We start from the raw sequence: 22,199 nt of genomic DNA, 5'->3' as shown, positions 1-22,199 counted from the left end.
CCCCCCCCGTACGCGCCGGAGCCGGGTCCGCCAGGCCGCCGCGCCCCGTGAACGGGGGGAGCCCGCATGGGGGGCTGTCTTGTGAAGGGGGCGCCTCTGAGTCTGAGAGTCTGGGGGTGCGTGGCTGTGCGTATGAGGTGTGGGGGGGTGCGGTATGTGTGGTTGTGAGTCTGGTGTGCATGGTTGTGAGTGCGAGTCTGGGGTGTGCGTGGTTGTGATTGTGTGTGTGAGAGGTGCAGCCTCCGGGTTCCTGAACAGGGGAAGGTGCCTGTGTGGGGGTGGTTGTGTACATGCGGGTGAATGGGGGGGGGGGTTGCCTTGTTTGAATAGGAGTGTGGTTGTGAGTCTGGTGTGTGTGGTTGAGTCTGAGAGTGTGGTGTGCGTGGTTGTGAGTGTGTGCGCGTGAGGTGCAGCCTCCGGGTTCCTGAACAGGGGAAGGTGCCTGTGTGGGGGTGGTTGTGTACGTGGGGGTGGTTGTGTACATGCGGGTGAATGGGGGGGGTTGCCTTGTTTGAATAGGAGTGTGATTGTGAGTCTGGTGTGTGTGGTTGAGTCTGAGTGTGGTGTGCGTGGTTGTGAGTGTGTGCGCGTGAGGTGCAGCCTCCGGGTTCCTGAACAGGGGAAGGTGCCTGTGTGGGGGTGGTTGTGTACATGCGGGTGAATGGGGGGCTTGCCTTGTTTGAATAGGAGTGTGGTTGTGAGTCTGGTGTGTGTGGTTGAGTCTGAGAGTGTGGTGTGCGTGGTTGTGTGTGTGTGCGTGAGGTGTAGCCTCCGGGTTCCTGAACAGGGGGAGGTGCCTGTGTGGGGGTGGTTGTGTACATGCGGGTGAATGGGGGGGGTTGCCTTGTTTGAATAGGAGTGTGGTTGTGAGTCTGGTGTGTGTGGTTGAGTCTGAGGGTGTGGTGTGCGTGGTTGTGAGTGTGTGCGCGTGAGGTGCAGCCTCCGGGTTCCTGAACAGGGGAAGGTGCCTGTGTGGGGGTGGTTGTGTACATGCGGGTGAATGGGGGGGGTTGCCTTGTTTGGATAGGGGCGTGCTTGTGAGTCTGTGCTGTTGCGGGGGCAGGTTGGTGGAGGTGTGTGGCTGGCTGGGAACCTGGATCTTGTGAGGTGTGTGTGCGGAGGGACTGGGGGCCTGCAGTCGCATGGAGGGTGCCATGGGCCCTTTAAGAAGGGAGACACTCCGGAGCCTGTGACGGGTGTTGAGCCCTAGTTAGGTGTAAGGGAGACCATCTGGGCCCTGGGAGGCTGGCGACTTGGCAGGAGTTGCAGGGGAGCCTGTCCTAAGCTGAGCTCAGAGGAGAGCGGGACCAAACCCGGGGGGGCTGGATTGTGTATTGTGAGCCGGGCGCTTGGGCAGCATCTCCGGAGGTCCCAATGCCGCCCCGCTGGGCTTTGTGTCTCTAGGTGGTGCACATGCCTCAGTGCACCTCAAATGTATTCTGCCTGTGAGTGGAAAAAATCCGCACGTGGCTGGAGAAGAGCAGCGGGGACGTTGCTGGGGCCCGAGGGGCAGAAGGAAGGGGCAGGGCCGAGCAGCGAAGGGGGAAGATCCAGCTCAGTCCGGAGAAGCAGAGCCCAGCAACTGCAGGGACGTGCCCTGGACAAGGGTCGGACTCACTGGCAGGGAACCCTGCGGAGAGGCGCCCTGCAGGCAGCTGCCTTGATGGGCTGTAACTACTGCTCAGGTGAGGGAGGCCTGGAGAGCAGGGTCCAGGGTCAGAGGGAGGGAACAGGGACCCTCTCCAGGGGCGAGTGTGAGGGGCAGGGAACTGCTGCCCCTTGGTCCGGTCCCTGTGGAAGCTGGAGAAGGGTTTTGTTACAAGGATTTCGGGGAACTGCTGAACGGCTGCATGGGAGTTGATGGGGGGGGGGTGCTGGGCTCCTTGCGTGGGTGGAGTGACGGGAACAGGCAAGGCACATCTGTAGTGCCGCAGACCGGTCCCTGTATCGGGGAGTTACGCGTCCGTGGAATAAGGCGGCTGTGATGGGCTCTGAAATTGCATTTACATTGACAGAAGCTAGGAGGAGGTGGCCTGTGGACCCGTGTTCTTGTGCGTGGCTGTCAGGCTGTGGACGTGGTTGTGAGTCTGTTTCTTGCACTGAGTCTGAGAGTCTGTCTCTCTCCAAGGCCGGTTGAGAGTTTGTTTCCATGTGTGCTTGCGTGTCTGTGACGGGGGGAGATTCGTTGTGTTGGGATTCTTGTGGGACTTGGTCTTTGCGTGTGGGAAGCTGGTTGTGAGTCCGGGCTCCTGGGTGTGATGGGGCTCTTGTGTGACTTTGTGCCGTGAAGAGGCAGGCCAGCGCCTGGGGTCTGGAGACCCCCTTTGCTCGGTGATTCCTTTCTCCTCATGCTCCCGCCAGTGCAGCACAAAGCGGCTGCTGAATACAACACCAAAGGAAGCGCTGGGCGAGGGTGCACGATTCGGGTGGGGTGTGAAGGGCCAGCCGGGCGTTTCCCTATTCCGGGCCCTGGGATCGCCGGGATGAACAGGATGGGGATGACACGGGAATAGGCTGGAAAAGGGGGGAGAGAGGGACTTGCATAGAAAGCAGACGTGCAGCTGGGCTTTTCCCGAAATCCCAACCATCGGACGAGCTCCCCCTTCAGGCCGGCTCGCTGGGCCTGGGACCGCACAGAGCTGTTAAATCTTCCCCTGGAATCGTTTTTCCCTTCAGAAATGCTGCTTGGGTGAGATCAAACATCCTGTAGCTTTTTGACAGTTTTGTTGCGGAGGTGGGGGGAGGGGACAGTTTGCAAAGCTCGCGGACAATAGTTTAGCATTTTACAAAACCGGGGGACGTCACATCAGTCACTGAATCCGTGACGTATGAGGGATTTGATGGGCCAGGGTTTTGCAAAATGCTAAAAACAAATTGTACAAAGAAGTTTAAAATGAAACCAAGGCTGAAAATCAACACAGAAGCCACCGCTACAACGGACGCACGGCAAACAGGGTTTCAAGAAATTTTGTTTCCTAGAAATTTGAGGGTTTGTTCCAATTAGGAATTAATTCCCCCCCTCAACCCCCCCAAAAATTATGGAAAATCCCAGGAAATAGAAATTCTGCCAGCTCTCCTGCTGAACAAGCGGAACCAGGGACCAAGGCTGATTACACCAATCTGTAACCCTGCCCTTTGCCTAGGACTACAGAAGTGCAAACTGCCCACTTCACCTGGAGTGCCTTTTGCAGGGCCAGCATGTGTTAACTCCGCCCAAACACACTGCTTCAGTTCTTGTCTAGCAGTGCACTGCCTGTAGCTGGGGAGCTTCCCAGCTTATCTCTCGCCATCAGAAGTGTGGCCTCCCTGGCCTGTCTCTAGCAACCCGAGACTCTCTTGGCTACAACAGCACTGCCACGCGCTCGCCAGCACGGGTTGAACTGTTAGTACTGCTCCGGCGGGATTTTCATGAGCCACTTAGCATGGGGGGGCGGGTTTCCCGCAGTCCCATGAAGTTTTACCGCCCCGGTTCCAATGTTCCGTGCTGTTGTTTATCCTAACTTACCCCCCAATGCCTTGCAAGAGCCCAGTGGGAGGGTTGGTGATGCTGCCGGACAATATTGCCCGCGTGGTCCGGCACCGGTCGGGATGAGAGCGGTTCACTGCGTCTCCAGAAAGTTCGCTTCCCGATCGCAGGGCGTCTCTTCCCTTCGGCGAGACAGGGTCCCAGGAATCTTGGCTCGTGTGTAGGTTAGAGAGGGGTGGGCAGTAATTTTTGACGGGGGATCACTCCAAGAATTTGGTAAGCAGTGAAGGGCGGCACTCTTCCATGACACTGATGGAGGAGGGGTGGGGTCTGGGATGGAGGGTGGGTGCAGAAAGCAGTTTGGGGCAGGGACTTGGGGTACAGGAAGGGGTGTGGGATCTGGGAGGGAGACTGGGTGCCGGAGGGAGTTGTGTCTTAGGGCAGGAGACTGGGTTGCAGGGTCCAGGAGAGGGGAAGGGTACAGGAAAGGATTCTGATGTGGAGGGGGTGCAAAGCCTGGGAGGGAGTCGTGACCTGGGGCAGGAGAGCAGGAGGGGGTGCAGGGATTCGGGTTGTGACAAGGGGTAGGAGACAGGGGTGCAGGATCCGGGAGGGGGTTGTGAGGCAGTGCAGGGTCTGGGAGGGGACATGGGGGAGGGGGCAGAGGGTTGGGGGAGGAAGAAGCTGGGTCCAGGCTTTGGCAGGAGGGTGCTTACCGGGGCAGCTCCCGGCCAGAGCCCAGCAGGTTCCTCAGCCAGGGCCCCTGGGCCTTGTGCGGCTCTGAACACTGCAAACCCAGAGGAGGGAGGGAACTTCCCCCACACTCCAACACCCCCCCCCCCCCCGCATCCCACACTTGAGTTTCTTACCGACGCTCTCGGGGGAGCCGGGTGGGGGCGGGGGTGATAGCAGAAACGGAAGGTACTTTCCCCTCGGGGCTCTTCAGGCCCTTGGCCGGCTGCGTGCTGCAGAGAGCAGTGGGGTTCCCCCGGCCGGCCGGGGCAGTCCCCATGTCCCCAGCTGCCCTCGTGCCCTAGGGGTGTGAGACGGCATGTGCCTGGCGCACTCTGGCTTGGGCAACGTGGCCCCCAGAGCTGCTGTTCTGACGGGGCCCTGACAGGCTGCAGCCGACACCTGACCCCTGGGAGCAGCAGGCCAAGTTTCAGCATCAAAGCGGGTTTTAATTCATTGTTGCGGCTTCGTCCTTCCCCACCTCTCTCCTGCTTGAGCCCCCCCCCCCCCCCCCAGCTCTCTGTCCCGCCTGTCGCTCTGTTTCACAGAGGGGAAAACCAAGTGTCGGGTCTCCCGACCAACAGAAGACTCCTTGGCTGTTTGCAGTGACTCCCCTGGACGCCCCACGCCGGTCGTTACCTGGGGGAAGGGAGGAAAAGCTCCTTAATAACAATCCTGCTTTGCTGCTGACTAGCTCTCCCCTCGGAGACCTCGGCGTGGGTAAAATATTACCACCCAGGCCCGGGCCTCAACTCGCAGGCCCTGTGCACTAGTCACTAGGCCCCCCTGCCTGCAGTTCCAGGGATCCACACGGATCCCCTAGGAGGCAGGAGAAGGGAGAACAAATCAATTTCCCCCACCCAACCCCCCTTGCTGGCTGCCCCAGCAGGCCAGCCGAGGACTCCTGGATCCCCGAGGTTGACCTGCCTTCTTGGCCCTGCAAGGGGCCAGTCCTCTGTCCCCCCGCCCCGGTGTGCTGACGAGGCAGTGTAGCCGCAGCCCCAGGTCTGTTGGGCCATCCACGGGGCTCATGCACCTGTTTGAAAGGCAGGGCTGGGGGGCCCCGCGCAGCCCTTTCACTGCCCCACAGCCTCCTTGCTGGTGCCAGGGCCACAGAGCAATGGCAGGTCACTGCCTGGGGGGGCAAGTAACCCTGGAAGGCGAGGAACCAGCTGCCCCCGGTCACGGCTCTGCTCCCCACCCGCCAATCAAACCCGCTTTGTGGGAACACTCACTGCTGGGCGAGGATGAGCGGGACGTGGGCGCTGTCGTGCCGGCCCGGCAGTGGGGAGACCCTCTCGCCCGTGCGCACGTTGAACATGGGCAGGGTGGAGAGGGGGCGGGGCACGTCCCGGCTGCTGGCCATGTGCCTCAGCTCCTCTGTGTTACTGTGGATCGTGTTGTGATGCACCATCTGGATACTGACAACGGGGGAGAGCAGAGAAGACACCCTTAGTCTGGTGCTGGGGTGAGGGGAGGGGAAGAATGGGGAATAGTCATTGATTTCTGGGGGGGGGAGTCTTGGAAACCCAGCCCTGAACCCCACTGTGCTAGGTGCGGTATAATATTTATTAGGTGTATTACGGTAGCACCTAGGCGCCTGTCAGGTGCAGACCCCACTGTGCTAGGTGCGGTATAATATTTATTAGGTGTATTACGGTAGCACCTAGGAGCCTGTCAGGTGCAGACCCCACTGTGCTAGGTGCGGTATAATATTTATTAGGTGTATTACGGTAGCACCTAGGAGCCTGTCAGGTGCAGACCCCACTGTGCTAGGTGCGGTATAATATTTATTAGGTGCATTATGGTAGCACCGAGCCTGTGGTGGGCCAGACCCCACTGTGCTAGGCGCTGTAGGAAGGAAGACTGAAGGAATTGGGTTTGTTTAGTTAAGAAAGGAGAAGTCTGAGGGGGACATGAGAGCAGTTTTTAGGTATCTAAAAGGGTGTCTTAAGGAGGAGGGAGAAAACTTGTTCATCTTGGCCTCTGGGGATAGAACAAGCAGCAAGGGGCTTAAACTGCAGCCAGGGAGGTTTAGGTTGGACATTAGGGAAAAGTTCCTGCCTGTCAGGGAATGAATTGCCCAGGGAGGTTGTGGAATCCGCATCTCTGGAGATAGTTAAGAGCAGGTTGACGTGTGAGCTCAGCTCTGCCGGGGTGCAGCAGAGGAGATGGGGCTGCCAACTGGCTTTGCTGCTTGAAAGTCTCTTCCCTCCCCCCCCCCCCGCTAGCCACGCCTCACAGGGCTCTTCCGACATCACAATGCACCGGGCTGCGCTGCCGTGGCTCAGTGCCGGGGGTGGCCTCTGCCTTGGAGCTCCCCACTGGCTGCCCAGCCTCCTCCACGCAGGGCAGTGGCCGGCCGCGTTGCAGGCAGAGCCAGACCCTCAGGCATTCAGGAGAGGAAGAGTCCTGAGCCGAGCCGCGAGGAGCTGACCCTGGGACGGGTGCCGGCCAGCGCTTTCCTACCGAGAGCGGCTAACGGGAGCGTGCCCCAGGGCCAGCAGAGCCCCCAGGCCGAGGGCTCCAGGAAGCAGGACTCCGTGCGGCGGTCCAGAGACTGATCGGAGCAGACGGTGGAGAACCCGGGGGGCTAAGCCAGGGCCCACAGCCCCACATTGCATCGTTGGTCCTTGGGGCTGAACTTCCAGCAGGAAACGAGACTCCCCAGCCGGGGCGGCTCCGATCCCAAGGCAAAGCTCCAGGCTTGGGCTCTGCCGGGACGAAGAGGGGTTGGCCACGCAGCCCTGAGGGCCGCCAGCCAGCAGCATGACTGATCTGTGTGAGCCGTGTGAGGGGCCCTCCTTGGAATCAGAGCCCCAGAAGTCAGCCGCGAGCGGAGCAGCCCCCTCGCCCGCCAAGCAGGCCAGCCCCAGCGTCTCGGAGCTCATCCTCTGGGCCGTGGCCACCTCCCCGAAGTGCCAGGGCCTCTCCCTGGACGCACTGAAGAAGACCGTCACCAAGGCGGGCTACGACGTGGTGAGGAACCGGACCCATTTCCTGCGGGTGCTGAAGGGGCTGGTCTCCAAGGGGCTGCTGAAGCAGATGACTGGGATGGGCGCCGCAGGCTCCTTTCGCGCCGGCAAGAAGAAGAGGGAAGCAAAGAGGAGCAAAGGAGCTGCCAAGAAGAGGAAGGCGCCTGGGACGAGGAAGGCGCCCAACCGTGGGTGCTCCAAAGCCAGCCGGCCCGCCCGCCGGGGGAGGAAACGGCAGGCTGCCAAGTGAGGTGCCGGGGCTCGGCAGGAACCGGTGCTTAATAAAGTGACCCGAGTATTTAAAAGTTCTCCTGTGTCGGGCTGATCCTTTCCGCGGGAGACGGCAAATGGAAACAGCCTGGAACGTCAGGGAGTTGGGAGGCCGGGGCGGACTCACCAGCCCTCTGCGCTAAGGCTCACCGGGCTGGGCCATTGGGTGTGGGGGGAGACCTCTGTGGGATTCCAGGACTGGGGCGTGGCAACTTGGCGGTGCCTTCCCTGCTTCATCATCAGCTAGAGCCCCTCCATGTGCCGGAGCCGGAGGGGACTGGGCTGTTGGCCAGTCGAGCTCTGGCAGCAGAACGTGCACTAGTCACGGTGTCTGCGTGCTCCGGGTCCAAATTAGGGAGGCAGAATAAATCTACGAACGGCAAAGTTCCTCCTGCACTTGGGGGCTCCAGGCTCTTTGCTGAGTGTGTTCAACAGCTGCCGTGTTCCACCCCAGATGTGGCAGCAAGCTCAGGTGACCTGCCAGGGCTCGGGGTGAATGGGATTCTAGGAGCAACTGGCTTGTCTGTCTACATGCTGAGGCCTCCATCCAACCGGGGAAATGAGACCTAAGGCTACACGCACGTTGCAGGGTTCTTATGACACCACAATGCGCCCACCACGGCCCCCAGGGTCACCACCTTCTGCAGCCCACTCAGCAAGCAAAACGACTGATAGGAGTAAGCTCCCTTGGGGTCCCTCCTCTGATTATCACCCTGATCCTCAGCTAAGCCAGGTTCAGAGATCCCTGAGAGCACAGGGTAGTTCCAATCCATAGTCCAGCCTCTCCAACCCGCCCAAGCCAGCAGGTTCTAGGCTCTCCGACCCGCACAAGCTGCTGCGTTCTAGGCTCTCCAACCCGCCCAAGCCAGCAGGTTCTAGGCTCTCCGACCCACACAAGCTGTTGCGTTCTAGGCTCTCCAACCCGCCCAAGCCAACAGGTTCTAGGCTTTTCAACCCGCCCAAGCCACTGTGTTCTAGGCTCTCCAACCCACCCAAGCCAACAGGTTCTAGGCTCTCCGACCCACACAAGCTGCTGCGTTCTAGGCTTCCCAGCCCACACAAGCCAACAGGTTCTAGGCTCTCCGACCCGCCCAAGCCACTGTGTTCTAGGCTCTCCGACCCGCCCAAGCCACTGTGTTCTAGGCTCTCCGACCCGCCCAAGCCACTGTGTTCTAGGCTCTCCGACCCACCCAAGCCAACAGGTTCTAGGCTCTCCGACCCACCCAAGCCAACAGGTTCTAGGCTCTCCGACCCGCGCAAGCCACTGTGTTCTAGGCTCTCCAACCCACCCAAGCCAACAGATTCTAGGCTTTTCAACCCGCCCAAGCCACTGGGTTGTAGGCTCTCCGAACCTCCTAAGCCACCGGGTTTTATGCGCTTTAACCCACCCAAGCTATCAGGTTCTAGGGTCTCCAGCCCACCAGATTCTAGGCTCTTCAGCCAGCCATTTGGTGCCAACCCTTCCAAATGAGGTGATTGGGCAACACAGTGGTAGGTAAAATTCATTGTTGGTCAATGCAAAGTAATGCCCATTGGAAAACCAGATCCCAGCTGTAGCTATAAAGCTGCAGTTCCCAACCTTTTCCAGATGGGGACCCATTTTGAAAATTCAGGAAGACTTGGTGACCCGGGGCAATTCAAAAAATGTGTGAATGGCTCCTTAAGAGCCACCTGGGGAGACCTTTTAAAATGGAATGGCCACCCATATTTGGGTCCCGACCCATAGGCTGGGAAGCCCTGCTATGAAGTGATGGGTACTAAATGAGCCGTTACCACTCCAGATAGTCACTGGGGCTAGTTCTTGGAGACCATCCACTCAACGTGCAGCGGGATCAAAAGGGCAAACGGAACGTGGGGAATCATTCAGAATGGGATGGAGAATACGACAGAATTTCCTGTGGCTCCATGTAAATCTTGACTCCTGCATGTGGATCCTAGAACACTAGGACTGGAAGGGACCTCGAGAGTCATCGAGTCCAGTCCCTGCCCTCCCGGCAGGACCCAGCACCGTCTAGAGCATCCCTAATGGACATTTATCCAACCTGCTCTTCAATAGGTTGGATGTGGCACCTCATCTCAAAAATGATCTCTTGGCCTTGGGAAACGTCCCGAAAAGCTGAGGGGTTTGGCTCGGCTGCCGCATGAGGAGCGATGACTGAGACGGGGGCTTCTCAGCTCAGGAGACCGGCGCATGGACGGAGGCGGGCGGGTGCATGCTCGGCTACGTCCCCAGGCCAGTCACCCACCGCAGCACGCAGGTGCCTCGCAGGGAAGCCAGTGGGAGCTGGTGTCTGGTGACAAGACCTGGGCCTGCAACGGGCCAGAATTTCCAGCACTTGGCCCCCACTGTCAGACCCGGGTTTTCAGAGGGGCGCTGTTCCCATTGAGGTGCCTGCCTGAAGGCCAGTCCTCAGCACCCTGCGACTCCCGTTATTTCCCAGTGAGCCCCTGTCACGTTACTGGATCTTGAGGGGGAGCAGCCAGATCACTGCTGCACCCAGAGGTGGGGGTGTTGGTGTGACGTAGTGGGGGTACCTGGCTGGTTTCTATGCTGCTGGCTCTGGGGTAACCCCCACTGGCTGCCGTGGGTACCACGACCCAGCGAAACAGGATGAGTCACTATGCAAACGAGTATGGCCAGCCACCCCCCATGGAGAGGAACAAAGGGAGGTGGATGCTGCCCTGGCTGGGGGGCAGGGCTGGAAGAGGGTTAGTGAGTTCCTGTCTGGAAAGCAGGGGAGAAGGAGCTGGGGAGGGGGGCTGGGACTCCCCTATCTCAAGGGGGACACTGAGGCCTCTCAGCCCCAGTTCCTGTAACCAGATTACATCTGTGCTATGCTGTATCCTGGAGGAGCAATAAACCACCCTCAATTCCACTGGCTGGTGGAGTCTGTTTGTGCCATTTCGGGGTGCAGGAGACGGGGGACCCCCAACATGCTGTCACAGTTGGCCCCAAGAATGGTATAGAAGGGGGCCATGTGAGGTGCTGAATAGAAGCTTATTATCTGATAATCCTGTGTAAGCTATTTATGTGGTTGTATAATGTCTGTGTGTGTAGTTAGGAATCTGTAGTCTGTGTGGATACTGAATATTTCTCTGCATGTGGTTGAGCATTGGGCAGAGCCCGGGCCTGTGGACATGCTAATTAGCGAGGCCCTGTGGGACAATGGCACTGAATGGGCCAAGGACACACCTAAAGCATGAGGGCTGACACCTGAGAGCAGCAGCAGAGAGAGGCTGAGGACCAGGTGATCTCCTGCAGCCAAGAAGAGGCTGGGAAGGAGGTATAAAGAGGCCATGTGGCTGACTCCATCTTGTTCTCAGCTCAGCACTTCATCCCAGAGGCAGCAGTGCAGGGATGGAAGAGCCTGGAAGACCTGTGAACCCATCCTGATCTAGGATGCGCAACAAGAACTTTTAAACCAGCAGCTGTAACATCTCTGCTAGAGCCTGCATCGAGAACTGGGAGATTCGGTGCATGTAACGTACTATCCTTTAATAACCTTACTCTCATGCTTCTCTTTATTGTAATAATAAACCTGTAGTTGTTAGATGCTAAAGGATTGGTCCAGCGTGATTTGCGGGTAAGATCCAGAGGGGAAATTGACCAGGGATCTGTGGCTGGTTTCTTGGAACCGTACAGGACTTGTTCAGGGTAGGTGGGATTGGGTGCTAGGACCCCCCACCTGTGTATGAGGCCTGGGGCCATCTGGGGCACGGATATTGCTGGGGTGTCGGAGGGGTTTCGCTCGTGAGGCTTCAGGCAGGCTGCTGAAGCGCTCTGTGGGACTGGTTTGTGGCCTGTTTCGAGAGGTCACCAGTCTGGGGGCTGTAAGGAGCCCCAAAGTTGAGCAATTCGCCCTGAGCGGACGCCCTCAGCTGTGCCCAGACACAGCCCAGTCCGTCACAGCCCCGCACCCGGCCCCCTGAGCTCTCCCCAAAACCCGGGCCTGGGTGCCTCAGGCAGCCTGGCCCCCTGCTCCCGGGAACATGCAGCGCACAAGCAGGGGGAGGGAGAGGTTGCTCACTTGGCGGGCCCCAAAGAGCCACGGCCTGAATACGAACACGCCAGGCCGGGCTAGATAGCGCCGGCTGCTCCCCTGGCCCCTAACACACACGCCCCTCTCCTGCACACGGCCCCATGCAGACATCACAGACCGCGCCTGACGTCACAATCCACCGAGCTCCGCCCTCACGGCAACCGCTGGGTTCTGCCAGCCCGAGAGGGGTGGCCGAGGGGGCTGTGCTTTAGAGCTTGTCCTCGCTGGCCCTACGCCCCGCTCCAGGCTCACAGCCGCCTCCGGCCCAGACTCCTGGTGGGAGAAGGTCCCGCAGAAGACCAGCCTCCGAGCGAGGCAGCAAGGAGCTAAGAATCGGCGCGGCCCGGAGCACCACGGTCGGGCGCCGTCTCCCCTGGGTCCTCCCGGGCGGCCACGCCAAGCGCTGCCAGAAGCAGGACACTCCACTGCAGCCCGAGGCTGGGCTGGGGGAGCAGGCGGCGGGGTTGTGGCTGCCCAGCAAGCCGCAGCGCAGGGAGAAGAGGGGGACGTAGCCGCTCGGAAGGGGCAGGCCGGGCACCGGGACCCGCGAGAGGTGCAGACGCCGGCCAAGGAGCAGCAGCTGCCTCTGGCAAACAAGATGGAGGAAACAAAAAACCCTCCTAAGGTTCCTCCCCTGGGTTCCTCCTCCACCCCTCCAGGGCACCCGGACCCCGCAGCTCCGGGTTCTGCTGCCGTGGGCTCAGCTCACCCAACGGCAGAGAGCCCCGAGCAGGCCCAGCCATCTGGGTCCACCGGCGCCCAGGAGACCCAGCCGGCGGGCAGCAGGGTCTCCCAGCCTTCCAGCTTGCCTGGGGCCAGCCCGGCCAAGCTGCCCAGACCCCCGGGTCCCAGGCTCCCCAAGCTCATCCTGCAGGCCGTGGCTGCCTCCGAGAGGCGCACCGGCCTCTCCCTGCAGGCTCTCAAGAAGCTCGTGGCGGCCGCCGGCTACGACCTGGCGAGGAAGAAGACCTACTTCCGGAGGGCGCTGCTGAGCCTGGTGGCCAAAGGGCTCGTGAGGAAGCTGAGAGGCTCCGGGGCCTCGGGCTCCTTTGGGATTGGCAAGAAGAGGGGCCCGGGGTGCCGGAAGAAGGCTCCCAAGAAAAGAGGGAGGCCCCTCGCGGTGGGCGTAGCAGCCACAAGCCTGGCGGAGAGAGGGCAGCTGCTGCTGATGGATGGACTGACGACGCCAAGCCACCAGCCAGCCACGCAGGGCAGCAGCCAGCCAGCACCTGAGGCTTAGACCCGTCCCGCCATAGGTCTGCCCCGGCCGTAAATAAAATGGGTGTTGTATTTACACGCTCCTGTGTCCAGGCGCATCCTGGGGACCCAGGGCAGGGCCTGCAGGCGGGAAGGTGCAAGGGAGAATGATCTAGTGACGCCTATGGGGCTCCCTTGCCCCTCTCAGGGCTGGCAAGGGGCACCCCTTGGTTTGCTGCTGGTGGAGCGTCCCACGCTGACCACGGAGCGAGGGGCTCCACAAGACCCTTGGAGACCAAGGACCGAGCCCTGAGCGATCACAGCGATCAGAGAGGTCGGGCAGGTTTTCGTACGAGGGGGGGCTGAGAGTTCCCTGGGGAGGAGGTGCCCTTTAGGGAAGGACTTGGAGAGTCTGGGCTGGGGAGGGCACACAGACAGCTTGCAATCTGACTGAAGAAGAAATGGAGGGCAAGGGATTTGCCAAAGGCCATGCAATGAATCAGTGGCAGAGGGAGGATTAACACCCAGGTCTGCTGAGTCCCTGGCTAGTGCCCTCGCTGCTCGGCCATGCTGCATCGAAGAAGGAGGACAGCTTTCCCAACCAGCCTCCGGGTCCACCTCCTCCTCAGGCTGTCTGTGGAAGCCTGGCAGAAAGGGGGAGGCTGCGGGTCCTTCTCAGGGAGCCAGGATGCCTGCTGGCCAGGGAGGGAGAAGCTCCCGAGCCGGAGCTGCAGCTGCGCCATGAATACAAGGTTGTATTGGCCGGACTCAGCCTCTGCCCGGCAAGGGGCTGAATCCCATCTGCTAACCAGCGCAGACGGGGAGGGCTACAGAAATGGTCCCTCTGGCCCCTGCAGAAGGCGGCAGAGAAGGACGGTGATGGGGTTGGGGTCTAGGAGCGGGACGAGGCTGGTGCCGTTTGAGTCCCACTGTCATGCCCTGGGTGTCTGGTACCAGGGTCCTCCCAGGCCAATGCAGGCGCCTGTCTCCAGATCTGCCCCCCCCCCCCGGGGAGTCACAGCCCTGTGACAGCAGTGAGATATGGGTGGGGAGGAGAAATAGCTCCCAGTCCCCGGCGAGGCTTGGTGTGTGCCCCCCCCAGCCACCTAACACGATCACCAACGGCCCCCCCCGGACAGTGTTCCCTCTAATTTTTTCCATCCACATGTGGAATAAATGTTATGTGTGTGGATGTGCACCACCAATAGAAACACCTGCTGCTGGCTGTGGGTGCTCTGCTGGGCAGCACCTGAATCTCCCCTGGGCAGCCACCCCAGCACTCAGCTTAGAGGGAACCCTGCTACGCATCCAGGCTGCATCTAGATTGGCAAGATTTTGCGCTAATGCTGTTAACGGAAAAGTTTTTCCATTTAAAGTATTTGCGCAAGAGAGCGTCTAGACTGGCATGTGCCTTTGCGCAAAAGCATCCGTGCCAGTGTGGACGCTCTCTTGCGCGATAAGCTCTGCCAGCCATGTTAGCCATCGGGCTTTCTTGCGCAAGAAATGAACGTTGCTGTCTACACTGGCCTCTTGCGCAAGAGGGCTTATCCCTGGGCGGGAGCGTCGCAGTATTTGCGCAAGAAGCCCTGGTTTTGTACATTACAACGTCAGTGTTCTTGCGTAAATACTCGCGGCCAGTGTAGACAGGCAGCAAGTTTTTGCGCCAAATCTTGCTGGTCTAGACGCACCCCCACAGTCAGCAGCGTGTTGACAAGCAGGCACCCAAAACAGCCCCGCCTGCAGAAGTGCTAACATACAAACAGGCAGAAAACACACGCCCTGCCCTGTACAAAGCACACACGCCGGTCAGCCTCACAAAGCCACACGACACACAGCTTTACCCCCCCCCCCCAATACACACTCATGCAGGCCCGGGGGGGAGCTCTGAACCACTTACTCAGAGGTCTTCATGTCCCTTTTGTGCCTGGGGGAGGAAAAGGAAGGCGGGGGAGGTTGGTCACTGTGGGATGCTGAGCTGAGCTTCAAACTGGCACCGACTAAGCCGGCTGTGTGACCAGGGCCCAGCAGAGGTAAAGCGTAACTTGCAATAACCCGAGCCAGTGTTGATAGACAGCCTGGCCGGGCCCAGCTACGTGAGCCACAGCAAGAAGTGTCGTGTATGTGCCCTGCTGTCCCCTGTTGGAGGGACTCAGCGCTGCTGTGTCATAGCCCCAGTACTGCTCACAGCTAGTGGAGATCCTCCTGTGGCACAAGTGGCGGGAGGTGGGCTGGTGCAACAACTGGGCCAACAAATGTACCCGGAGTGTGGACTCCGCTGGTAACAGTATGTCCCAGTCAAGCCCTGTGACAGAGAAGTGGAAATTCACCCCAGGACAGAGGGGCCAGCCTAAAGCTAGGTGTGTCCTTAGGGCACTTTGGCAGGGGTGGATTTCACTCTGCCCCAGGGGGCTCCAGCCCTCTGCAAATGGGGAATCCTGAGCACCCTCCCCAGCCTCTTCCTCCATCCCTTCCCGTTCCTGGCTCCAGGGGCGTCTGCCCAACTTACAGGCCCTCCCTCCTGCCGTACATGACGTAGGCCAGGAGCAGGCAGAGCAGGAGGGCCACCAGCAGCGGCAGCAAGATGGTCAGCAGATAGTCAGCCAAGAACGCCTTCCCGGGGGAGTCGGTGGGGGGGTTGTATTCGCTGGCGTCCTCCAGCACCCCGTCGCCCCAGACGGGAGTCCCCTCGGCGGTGCTGAGCCCGGAGAGATCGGTCTGCAGGAGGAGAGAGCCGTGACAGTCAGGGGCCACCGGGGTCTCTCGGGGGGGCTGCCCAGGGGGTGTTCGCCCCCGTTGCCAGGGAGGCTCTCCGCTCGGTCACACCTCCTCAGGGATTTCTTGGGGCCAGGGAGACCGGAATCTCCAGTCAACAGGGCAGCCCTGCCCGCGCCTTCCTGCGCCTTCTGCAGCATCCCTGCCCCCAAGCGCCGGGGGAGGAAAACAGGAAAAGGAAAAGCAGAGGAAAGTGAGGATTGGGCCCACCACAGTGACCCGAGCCTTATTTTTAAACTTTCCACGGGCCCCCTGCAGTACCGGCGTGGGCTGCCAGGGGTCTGCCGACCACAGGGTGGCACCACGGGTCTAGAGCAGGCCTGCACGACTCGGGAAGCGGCGCGGGCCGTATTCCTCCAAAGCAAACAGCTGCAGGCCGCAAGGTCCCAAAAAATACCGAACACGCGGACTAAAAATGTCTGTCAAGCAAAAAGAAAAGCGTCTCCACTTGGCCCCCTGGCATTGGTCTCTCCTGCACCCGGCCCCTTGGTGCCTTCCCCTGTCCCCTGACCTGCCCCCTCCCCTCAGCACAAGCCCCTTCCCCTCCCCTACCTGGCTTCTGCCGCCCAGTTTGTGGGGCTGCTGGAGCCTTTTGGAATCCGGCGGGCGCCGGCTGTGACGTCACGACGCCACGTCACCCCAGCGTCCTGGCATCTGCCGGCGTCCCGCCCTCTGGCTCGCGCCCGCCCCCTCACGCCGGAGCTGCATGCAGGCCGGCGGAGCGGAGGGGGCCACGCCTCCCGTAGTCGGCACGGGCCGCACAGTGAGCCCCTGTGAGCCCCACGCAGCCCTCAGGACGTATGGTGTGCAGGCCTGGTCTAGAGTGACAATGATTTGCCCAAGGACACCGAGCATTTCAGTAGCAGAGACGGGAGCAGAGTCCCAGACAAGCCTTTGTCGCGCCATCACGCTAGGCCCTAAGGTTCAAGGTTACGGCCGCATGGATATTCAGGGCACTGAGGCAGGAGTGCAGGAGACCCCAGGGAGAAATCACCAGCAACTCTCCCCTGCATTTCACCGGGCCAGGACTCCTCCCCCGGCCCTGCTAGGAGGGGGGGATGCGGCGCATGGGGGCAGCGTGGCTCTGCCCAAGCCCCTCACCAGGGTAACGTTGCACCAGTCGATTTGGAACTGAGGACTGAAGCTGTCGTAGCAGGGAATGACCGGCTGCTGCTCCAGGCTGCACCGGAACTGGTTGTCGGAGGAGGTGGCCTTCACCAAGCAGTCGGAGAAGGGCCGGCGGGAGCCCACCTTGATGTAAACCCTGGGGAGAGATGCCCAGAGGGACAGGAAAGTGGGAGGAGGAGGGGTTGGGGCTATCAGATCGCAAGAATGTGGGGCATGGCAGCCCCAGCCTCCCTAGCTAGACAGGCTGTGAGGAGCAGTCCAGGAGCCCCCCAGCTGTGGGGAACGGTCCAGGAGCCCCCCAGTTGTGGGGAACTGCTTGGGAATGTCCTCCCCATCGGGGTGCCCCCAGCTGCCGGGAGTGACCAGGGAGCCCCCTGCCAGCTGTGGGAAGTGGTCCGGGATCTCTGATAGGTAGAACCAGCCTAGGAGCCCTTTGCCCCACTGACCAGGCCCTGGGTCACCCAGGGTTGGGCGCTGCGGGGCCAGGGTCGCTGGCCCTGGGCATCCTTGAGAAGTCCCAGAACCAGGCCAGGAGCTGGTGGGCAGTCGCTGTCCTGTTCTCTCCTTACCCCTCCTTCCTGCCCTCGATGGGCAGGGGGACCCGGCCCCCTCGGTCCAGGGCCGACGTGATGTTGACGATACTCCAGTCCTTCTGCTCCAGCATGGTGTCCAGGGCTTGCTGGAACTGCTTCTGCGCGTCCGGCGGCAGCACTTCCTCCACGTCCCGGTTCCTGACGAAGAACTCGGCCTGGAACGGCATCTGGGCGTCTGCGTGGGGGAGAGAGACCCCGCTGGGAGGCCATCAGGAGCTCCTGCATCCGGAGCATGCCGAGGGGGCTGTGGGAGGAGGGGGGGCATGCTCCAGGGGCCGCTGGCAGGGCCGGGAGGCATCACCCTCTTAACACGGCAGATGGGGCCGTCCTCGCACCCCGGCGCCTGTTGGCGCCTCCTTGCCCTGCCCCGGTGGGGGGCCTGGGATGGGCTGGTCGCTAGCAACAGGGCACAGGGAGCGGCGGAGGGAAGGCGGGGGAGTTACCTGGGGAGAGGACAATGGTGAAAATGACCCTTTGCCGCACGGTCTCGTAGGTGTGTCTGTTATATGCTGTCACCTGCCACGTGGAGAGGAAAGAACTTGGGATCCCCACTCAGAACAAAATGGCCGCCACCCACATCACGTCCCATGAGGCCTGCCACACGTTTTATTTACACGGAGCTGCCAGATCCCATTGGCTTCCCTTTGCGGCGTTTGCTTCCCACCCGTATCACTAGAGTGACGCGCACGTGAAGCCAGGGCAGGTGACGTGCGGTGGGCGCTGACTGCACCCAGCACTGACGGGGAGAGCCGGGCAATCCCTCCGCAGCCAACCCCAGCGCTGCTCCAGTTCGACCTGCACCCCCCGCGCATTCCTGGGGCACAAGCTCAGTGAGCAAAACTGCCCTGGCCCGGGAGAGCATCGTGGTAACAATCGTGTGTCCCGGCCACTGAGCTGGGGAAGGGTCCCGCACGCGGCCCACGCGCAGCCTCAGTCGTCGGTTGCTGCTCTAGGCCATCTCCTGCTGCGGGGAAGGCTGGCTCAGATGGCAGACACGGCAGGAGGCAGAGACACCCAGAGTCCAGGGGGTTGCCCTGCTGCCCTCGAATGGGGAGATGGCTCATGAGTGCCCAGACGGGGGGCTGCCTTGGGCATAGAAGGAAAGGGAGCCCCAGGCTGCGGCCTGCTCGGGTCACCATAGGACTTTGGAGCTGGTTAGCTCTGATGTCCTCAGCTTCAGTCAAAACATTTACCCCATAGCTATGCGTGCAGACACACACACACACCTCCTTTGCGCACGCAATTCCCTCCACACTCCTCCCTCACACACACGTCACATACACACACACACACACACACACACACCCCTCCCTCACACACACACACCTCCTTTGCGCACACAATTCCCTCCACACTCCTCCCTCACACACACGTCACATACACACACACACACACACCCCTCCCTCTCACACACACACCTCCTTTGCGCACACAATTCCCTCCACACTCCTCCCTCACACACATGTCACACACACACACACACACACCCCTCCCTCACACACACGTCACACACACACACACACACACCCCTCCCTCACACACACACACCTCCCTCACACAATTCCCCCCACACCCTTCCCTCACACACACGTCACACACACACACACACACACACACCCCTCCCTCACACACACACACACCTCCTTTGCGCATGCAATTCCCTCCACACTCCTCCCTCACACACACACACCTCCTTTGCGCACACAATTCCCTCCACACTCCTCCCTCACACACACGTCACATACACACACACACACACACCCCTCCCTCACACACACGTCACACACACACACACACACCCCTCCCTCACACACACACACCTCCCTCACACACACACACACACACACACCTCCTTTGCGCACACAATTCCTCCCACACTCCTCCCTCACACACACGTCACATACACACACACACACACACCCCTCCCTCTCACACACACACCTCCTTTGCGCACACAATTCCCTCCACACTCCTCCCTCACACACATGTCACACACACACACACACACACCCCTCCCTCACACACACGTCACACACACACACACACACACACCCCTCCCTCACACACACACACACCTCCCTCACACAATTCCCCCCACACCCTTCCCTCACACACACGTCACATACACACACACCTCCCTCCCACACGTTACACACACACCTGCACACACACACAAACTCACTCTCACACAGCTCACACCCCCCCCCTCCTTCACACATACACACACATACACACGCTCCCGTTCGTATCCCCTCAAGTGCCCAGCAGCCAAGCCCACCCGAGCCCCGCTGGCCCCAAACGCCCCCAGCCGCCAGGCAGCGCCCCAGTCCCCAGAGGCCCGGGGGCAGCACTGGCCCAGTACCTCGATGAGCTGCCTGCCGACGTCCTTGGCCGTGGGCGACCCGTAGAGGTAGCCGGGCTGGTACGGGCTGCGTTGGGTGTAGCGCAGCCACCTGGGCAGGTCGGGGAGCCCCAGCAGCTGGGCGCGGAAGGTGATGGGGGGCTCGGGCAGGATTTCTGAAAGGATCCGGCCATACACATGAGGGTTTTCGGTGACCCGGCCACCCCATGATCTCGGGGGTTGAGCCTGCCGCCTGCCACCGTTGTCTGGGCACCTTCCGTGTAGAATCTGTACTAAGAGCCACGTCCCAGCAGGACGTGGGGGAGAAGGGGGGGAGCTGGGGGGCCCGGCGGGAGAGGCACCGCCCAACTTTCAAACCACCCCAGCACGCAAGGGACCCTCCACAGAGCCCACTCCCGCCCCAGGACACGGCTCGTACGCGGAGCCCGGCCCAGCCCCAGGATCCCAGAGAGCGCTGGAGAGAGGCTGTTGCCCTTTCCCTGTCGTCGGCTTGTCCGTCTGTCCTTCCTCGGGAGCGCCTCTGAGCAGGGATTGGCCCTTAGGCAGAGTGTGTGGAGGCAGGGGCGGATAGATAGATAGACAGACAGACAGACGGGGTGTGTGGGGATGGATAGACAGACAGACGGGGTGTGTGGGGATAGACAGACAGACGGGGTGTGTGGGGATAGACAGACAGACGAGGTGCGTGGGGACGGATAGACAGACAGACAGACGGGGTGTGTGGGGATAGACAGACAGACGGGGTGTGTGGGGATGGATAGACAGACAGACAGACAGACGGGGTGTGTGGGGATAGACAGACAGACAGACGGGGTGTGTGCAGACAGACAGACGAGGTGCGTGGGGACGGATAGACAGACAGACAGACGGGGTGTGTGCGGACAGACAGACAGACGGGGTGCGTGGGGACGGATAGACAGACAGACGGGGTGTGTGCAGACAGACAGACAGATGGGGTGCGTGGGGACGGATAGACAGACAGACAGGGTGTGTGCAGACAGACAGACGAGGTGCGTGGGGACGGATAGAAAGACAGACAGACGGACGGGGTGTGTGCGGACAGACAGACAGACGGGGTGTGTGGGGATAGACAGACAGACGGGGTGTGTGGGATAGACAGACAGACAGACGGGGTGCGCGGGGACGGATAGACAGACAGACGGGGTGTGTGCGGACAGACAGACAGACAGACAGACGGGATGGACAGGCAGACAGACGGGGTGTGTGGGGACAGGCGTGTGATTAGATTCCATTTCCTGTTATTCCTGCTTGGCCAGTGCCTGCTGGGAGGTGGGCAGTTAATGGTGCCGGCCCCTTTGGACCTCTCCCCTGGCCCGGCTGTGGGTGACCTCGCGAGAGGAGTGGGGGGCTGGTGAGCCCCTGGCCCCTCACCCACTCACCGCTGGAGTTCTTGCGGACAGAGGGGAAGGCCCGCTGGAAATGCTCTCGCTTCAGCTCCTGGACGCAGAGGGCTCCGGCTGCCGGGGAGACGCTGCGGTCGGGGAGCGTGGCCAAGGCCCCCCCCAGGAGCACGGCTGCGGAGAGGGAGGGCGTGACAGCTGGAGGCGGGGTGGGCCAGGAGGAGCCGAGGGGGACAACGAGCAGCCAGCCAGATGGGTGCTGCAGGAAGGGTGGGGGGCGGAGGCCTGTGTCGGGGGGTCGTGGGCAAGCCAAGCCCTGTGTCAGGCACTGAGGCTGGTATAAAGCGCCTGGCTCCGGAGCCAAGTGGAGGGCACAGGCCACAGGGAGCCCTCCTGGGGGAGCCCAGGCGGAACCCACAGCTCAGGGCCAGACCCAGGATCGGCCCCGTCGGCTTCGGGCCACCCTCTCGCAGAAGCCCCATGCCCCCCGCAGACCCAGCCGCTGGGTGGAGCTGAGCACCCTGCCGGGGGCACCGGCCTGCGCAGAACCCAGCCGGCCCCCCAGGCCTGCAGCTCCGGGCCAGGCGGCCCTGGCTATTTATAGAAGGGGCCGCTCCGGGGCTGTCTGCAGCTCTGGCTTCCCCGCGCTGGTCAGCACCGACCCTCGGGGCTGGGCCCGTGCAGGGGGGGGTCATGCAGGGCCCCCGCCCCGTGGAGGGGCGTGCGTGGAGCACCTTGGCCGCGCTTGCTCGCCCCACGCCCTCCCCTCCTTCTTCAGGCCTGGGGCTCCCGGCACCTCTCCCAGCCCCCCACCCCGGCGCTCTCCCCTCGCATAGAGCCCAGGGAGGAGGCTACTTGCCCGTCACGAAAGGAGTCCACAGCAGCCCCCGCGCTGCCATCTTTGCCCTGTTCGCCCGCCCGCCGGGACTGCGGCCAGAGACAGGCTCTGATTGACGGAGACAGGCTGTCAGGACGGACCAGGCGAGGGAGGGACAGGGGAGGAGACGGGGGGGGGGGGAGTGACTAGACAGGCCGGGACCCTGATCCAAAGCCTGCTGCAAGTGCTACTGGGTATATGCCCGGCAGGATGTGCCGGGGGGGGGATATGACCGGGGGGTGATGTGCCCAGGGGGATGCGCCTGGGGGGATGTGCCCAAGGGGATGTGCTTAGGGGGGATGCTCCAGGGGAGGGATGTGCCTGGGGGGGGATGCACCCGGAGGGGATGCTCCAGGGGGGGATGTGCCCAAGGGGATGCACCCAGGGGGGATGTGCCCAAGGGGATGTGCTTAGGGGGGATGCTCC

General features: G+C 61.4%; 2 protein-coding genes across 2 annotated transcripts; one reads left to right on the top strand and one right to left on the bottom strand.

Annotated features, from left to right (window-relative positions):
* Window positions 1-4,115: 4,115 nt before the first annotated feature.
* Window positions 4,116-21,810, bottom strand: SGCA (sarcoglycan alpha). The gene is made up of 10 exons (XM_075918408.1): window positions 21,756-21,810; window positions 20,936-21,070; window positions 19,536-19,690; window positions 17,617-17,689; window positions 17,150-17,348; window positions 16,554-16,716; window positions 15,187-15,395; window positions 14,578-14,604; window positions 5,434-5,619; window positions 4,116-4,837 (listed from the first exon to the last, which is right to left on the bottom strand). Exons 1-10 carry the CDS (start codon window positions 21,793-21,795, stop codon window positions 4,834-4,836), a joined length of 1,191 nt encoding a protein of 396 aa, XP_075774523.1. The 5' UTR covers window positions 21,796-21,810; the 3' UTR covers window positions 4,116-4,833.
* LOC142825995 (uncharacterized) lies at window positions 12,082-12,782 on the top strand. The gene has a single exon (XM_075918409.1). The coding sequence runs from the start codon at window positions 12,082-12,084 to the stop codon at window positions 12,721-12,723; it is 642 nt and encodes a 213-aa protein (XP_075774524.1). The 3' UTR covers window positions 12,724-12,782.
* Window positions 21,811-22,199: the final 389 nt, after the last annotated feature.

Source organism: Pelodiscus sinensis, unplaced genomic scaffold (assembly GCF_049634645.1).
Source record: "Pelodiscus sinensis isolate JC-2024 unplaced genomic scaffold, ASM4963464v1 ctg70, whole genome shotgun sequence".
Classification (NCBI taxonomy): domain Eukaryota; kingdom Metazoa; phylum Chordata; order Testudines; family Trionychidae; genus Pelodiscus; species Pelodiscus sinensis.
This window is presented reverse-complemented; position numbering and strand designations above follow the sequence as displayed.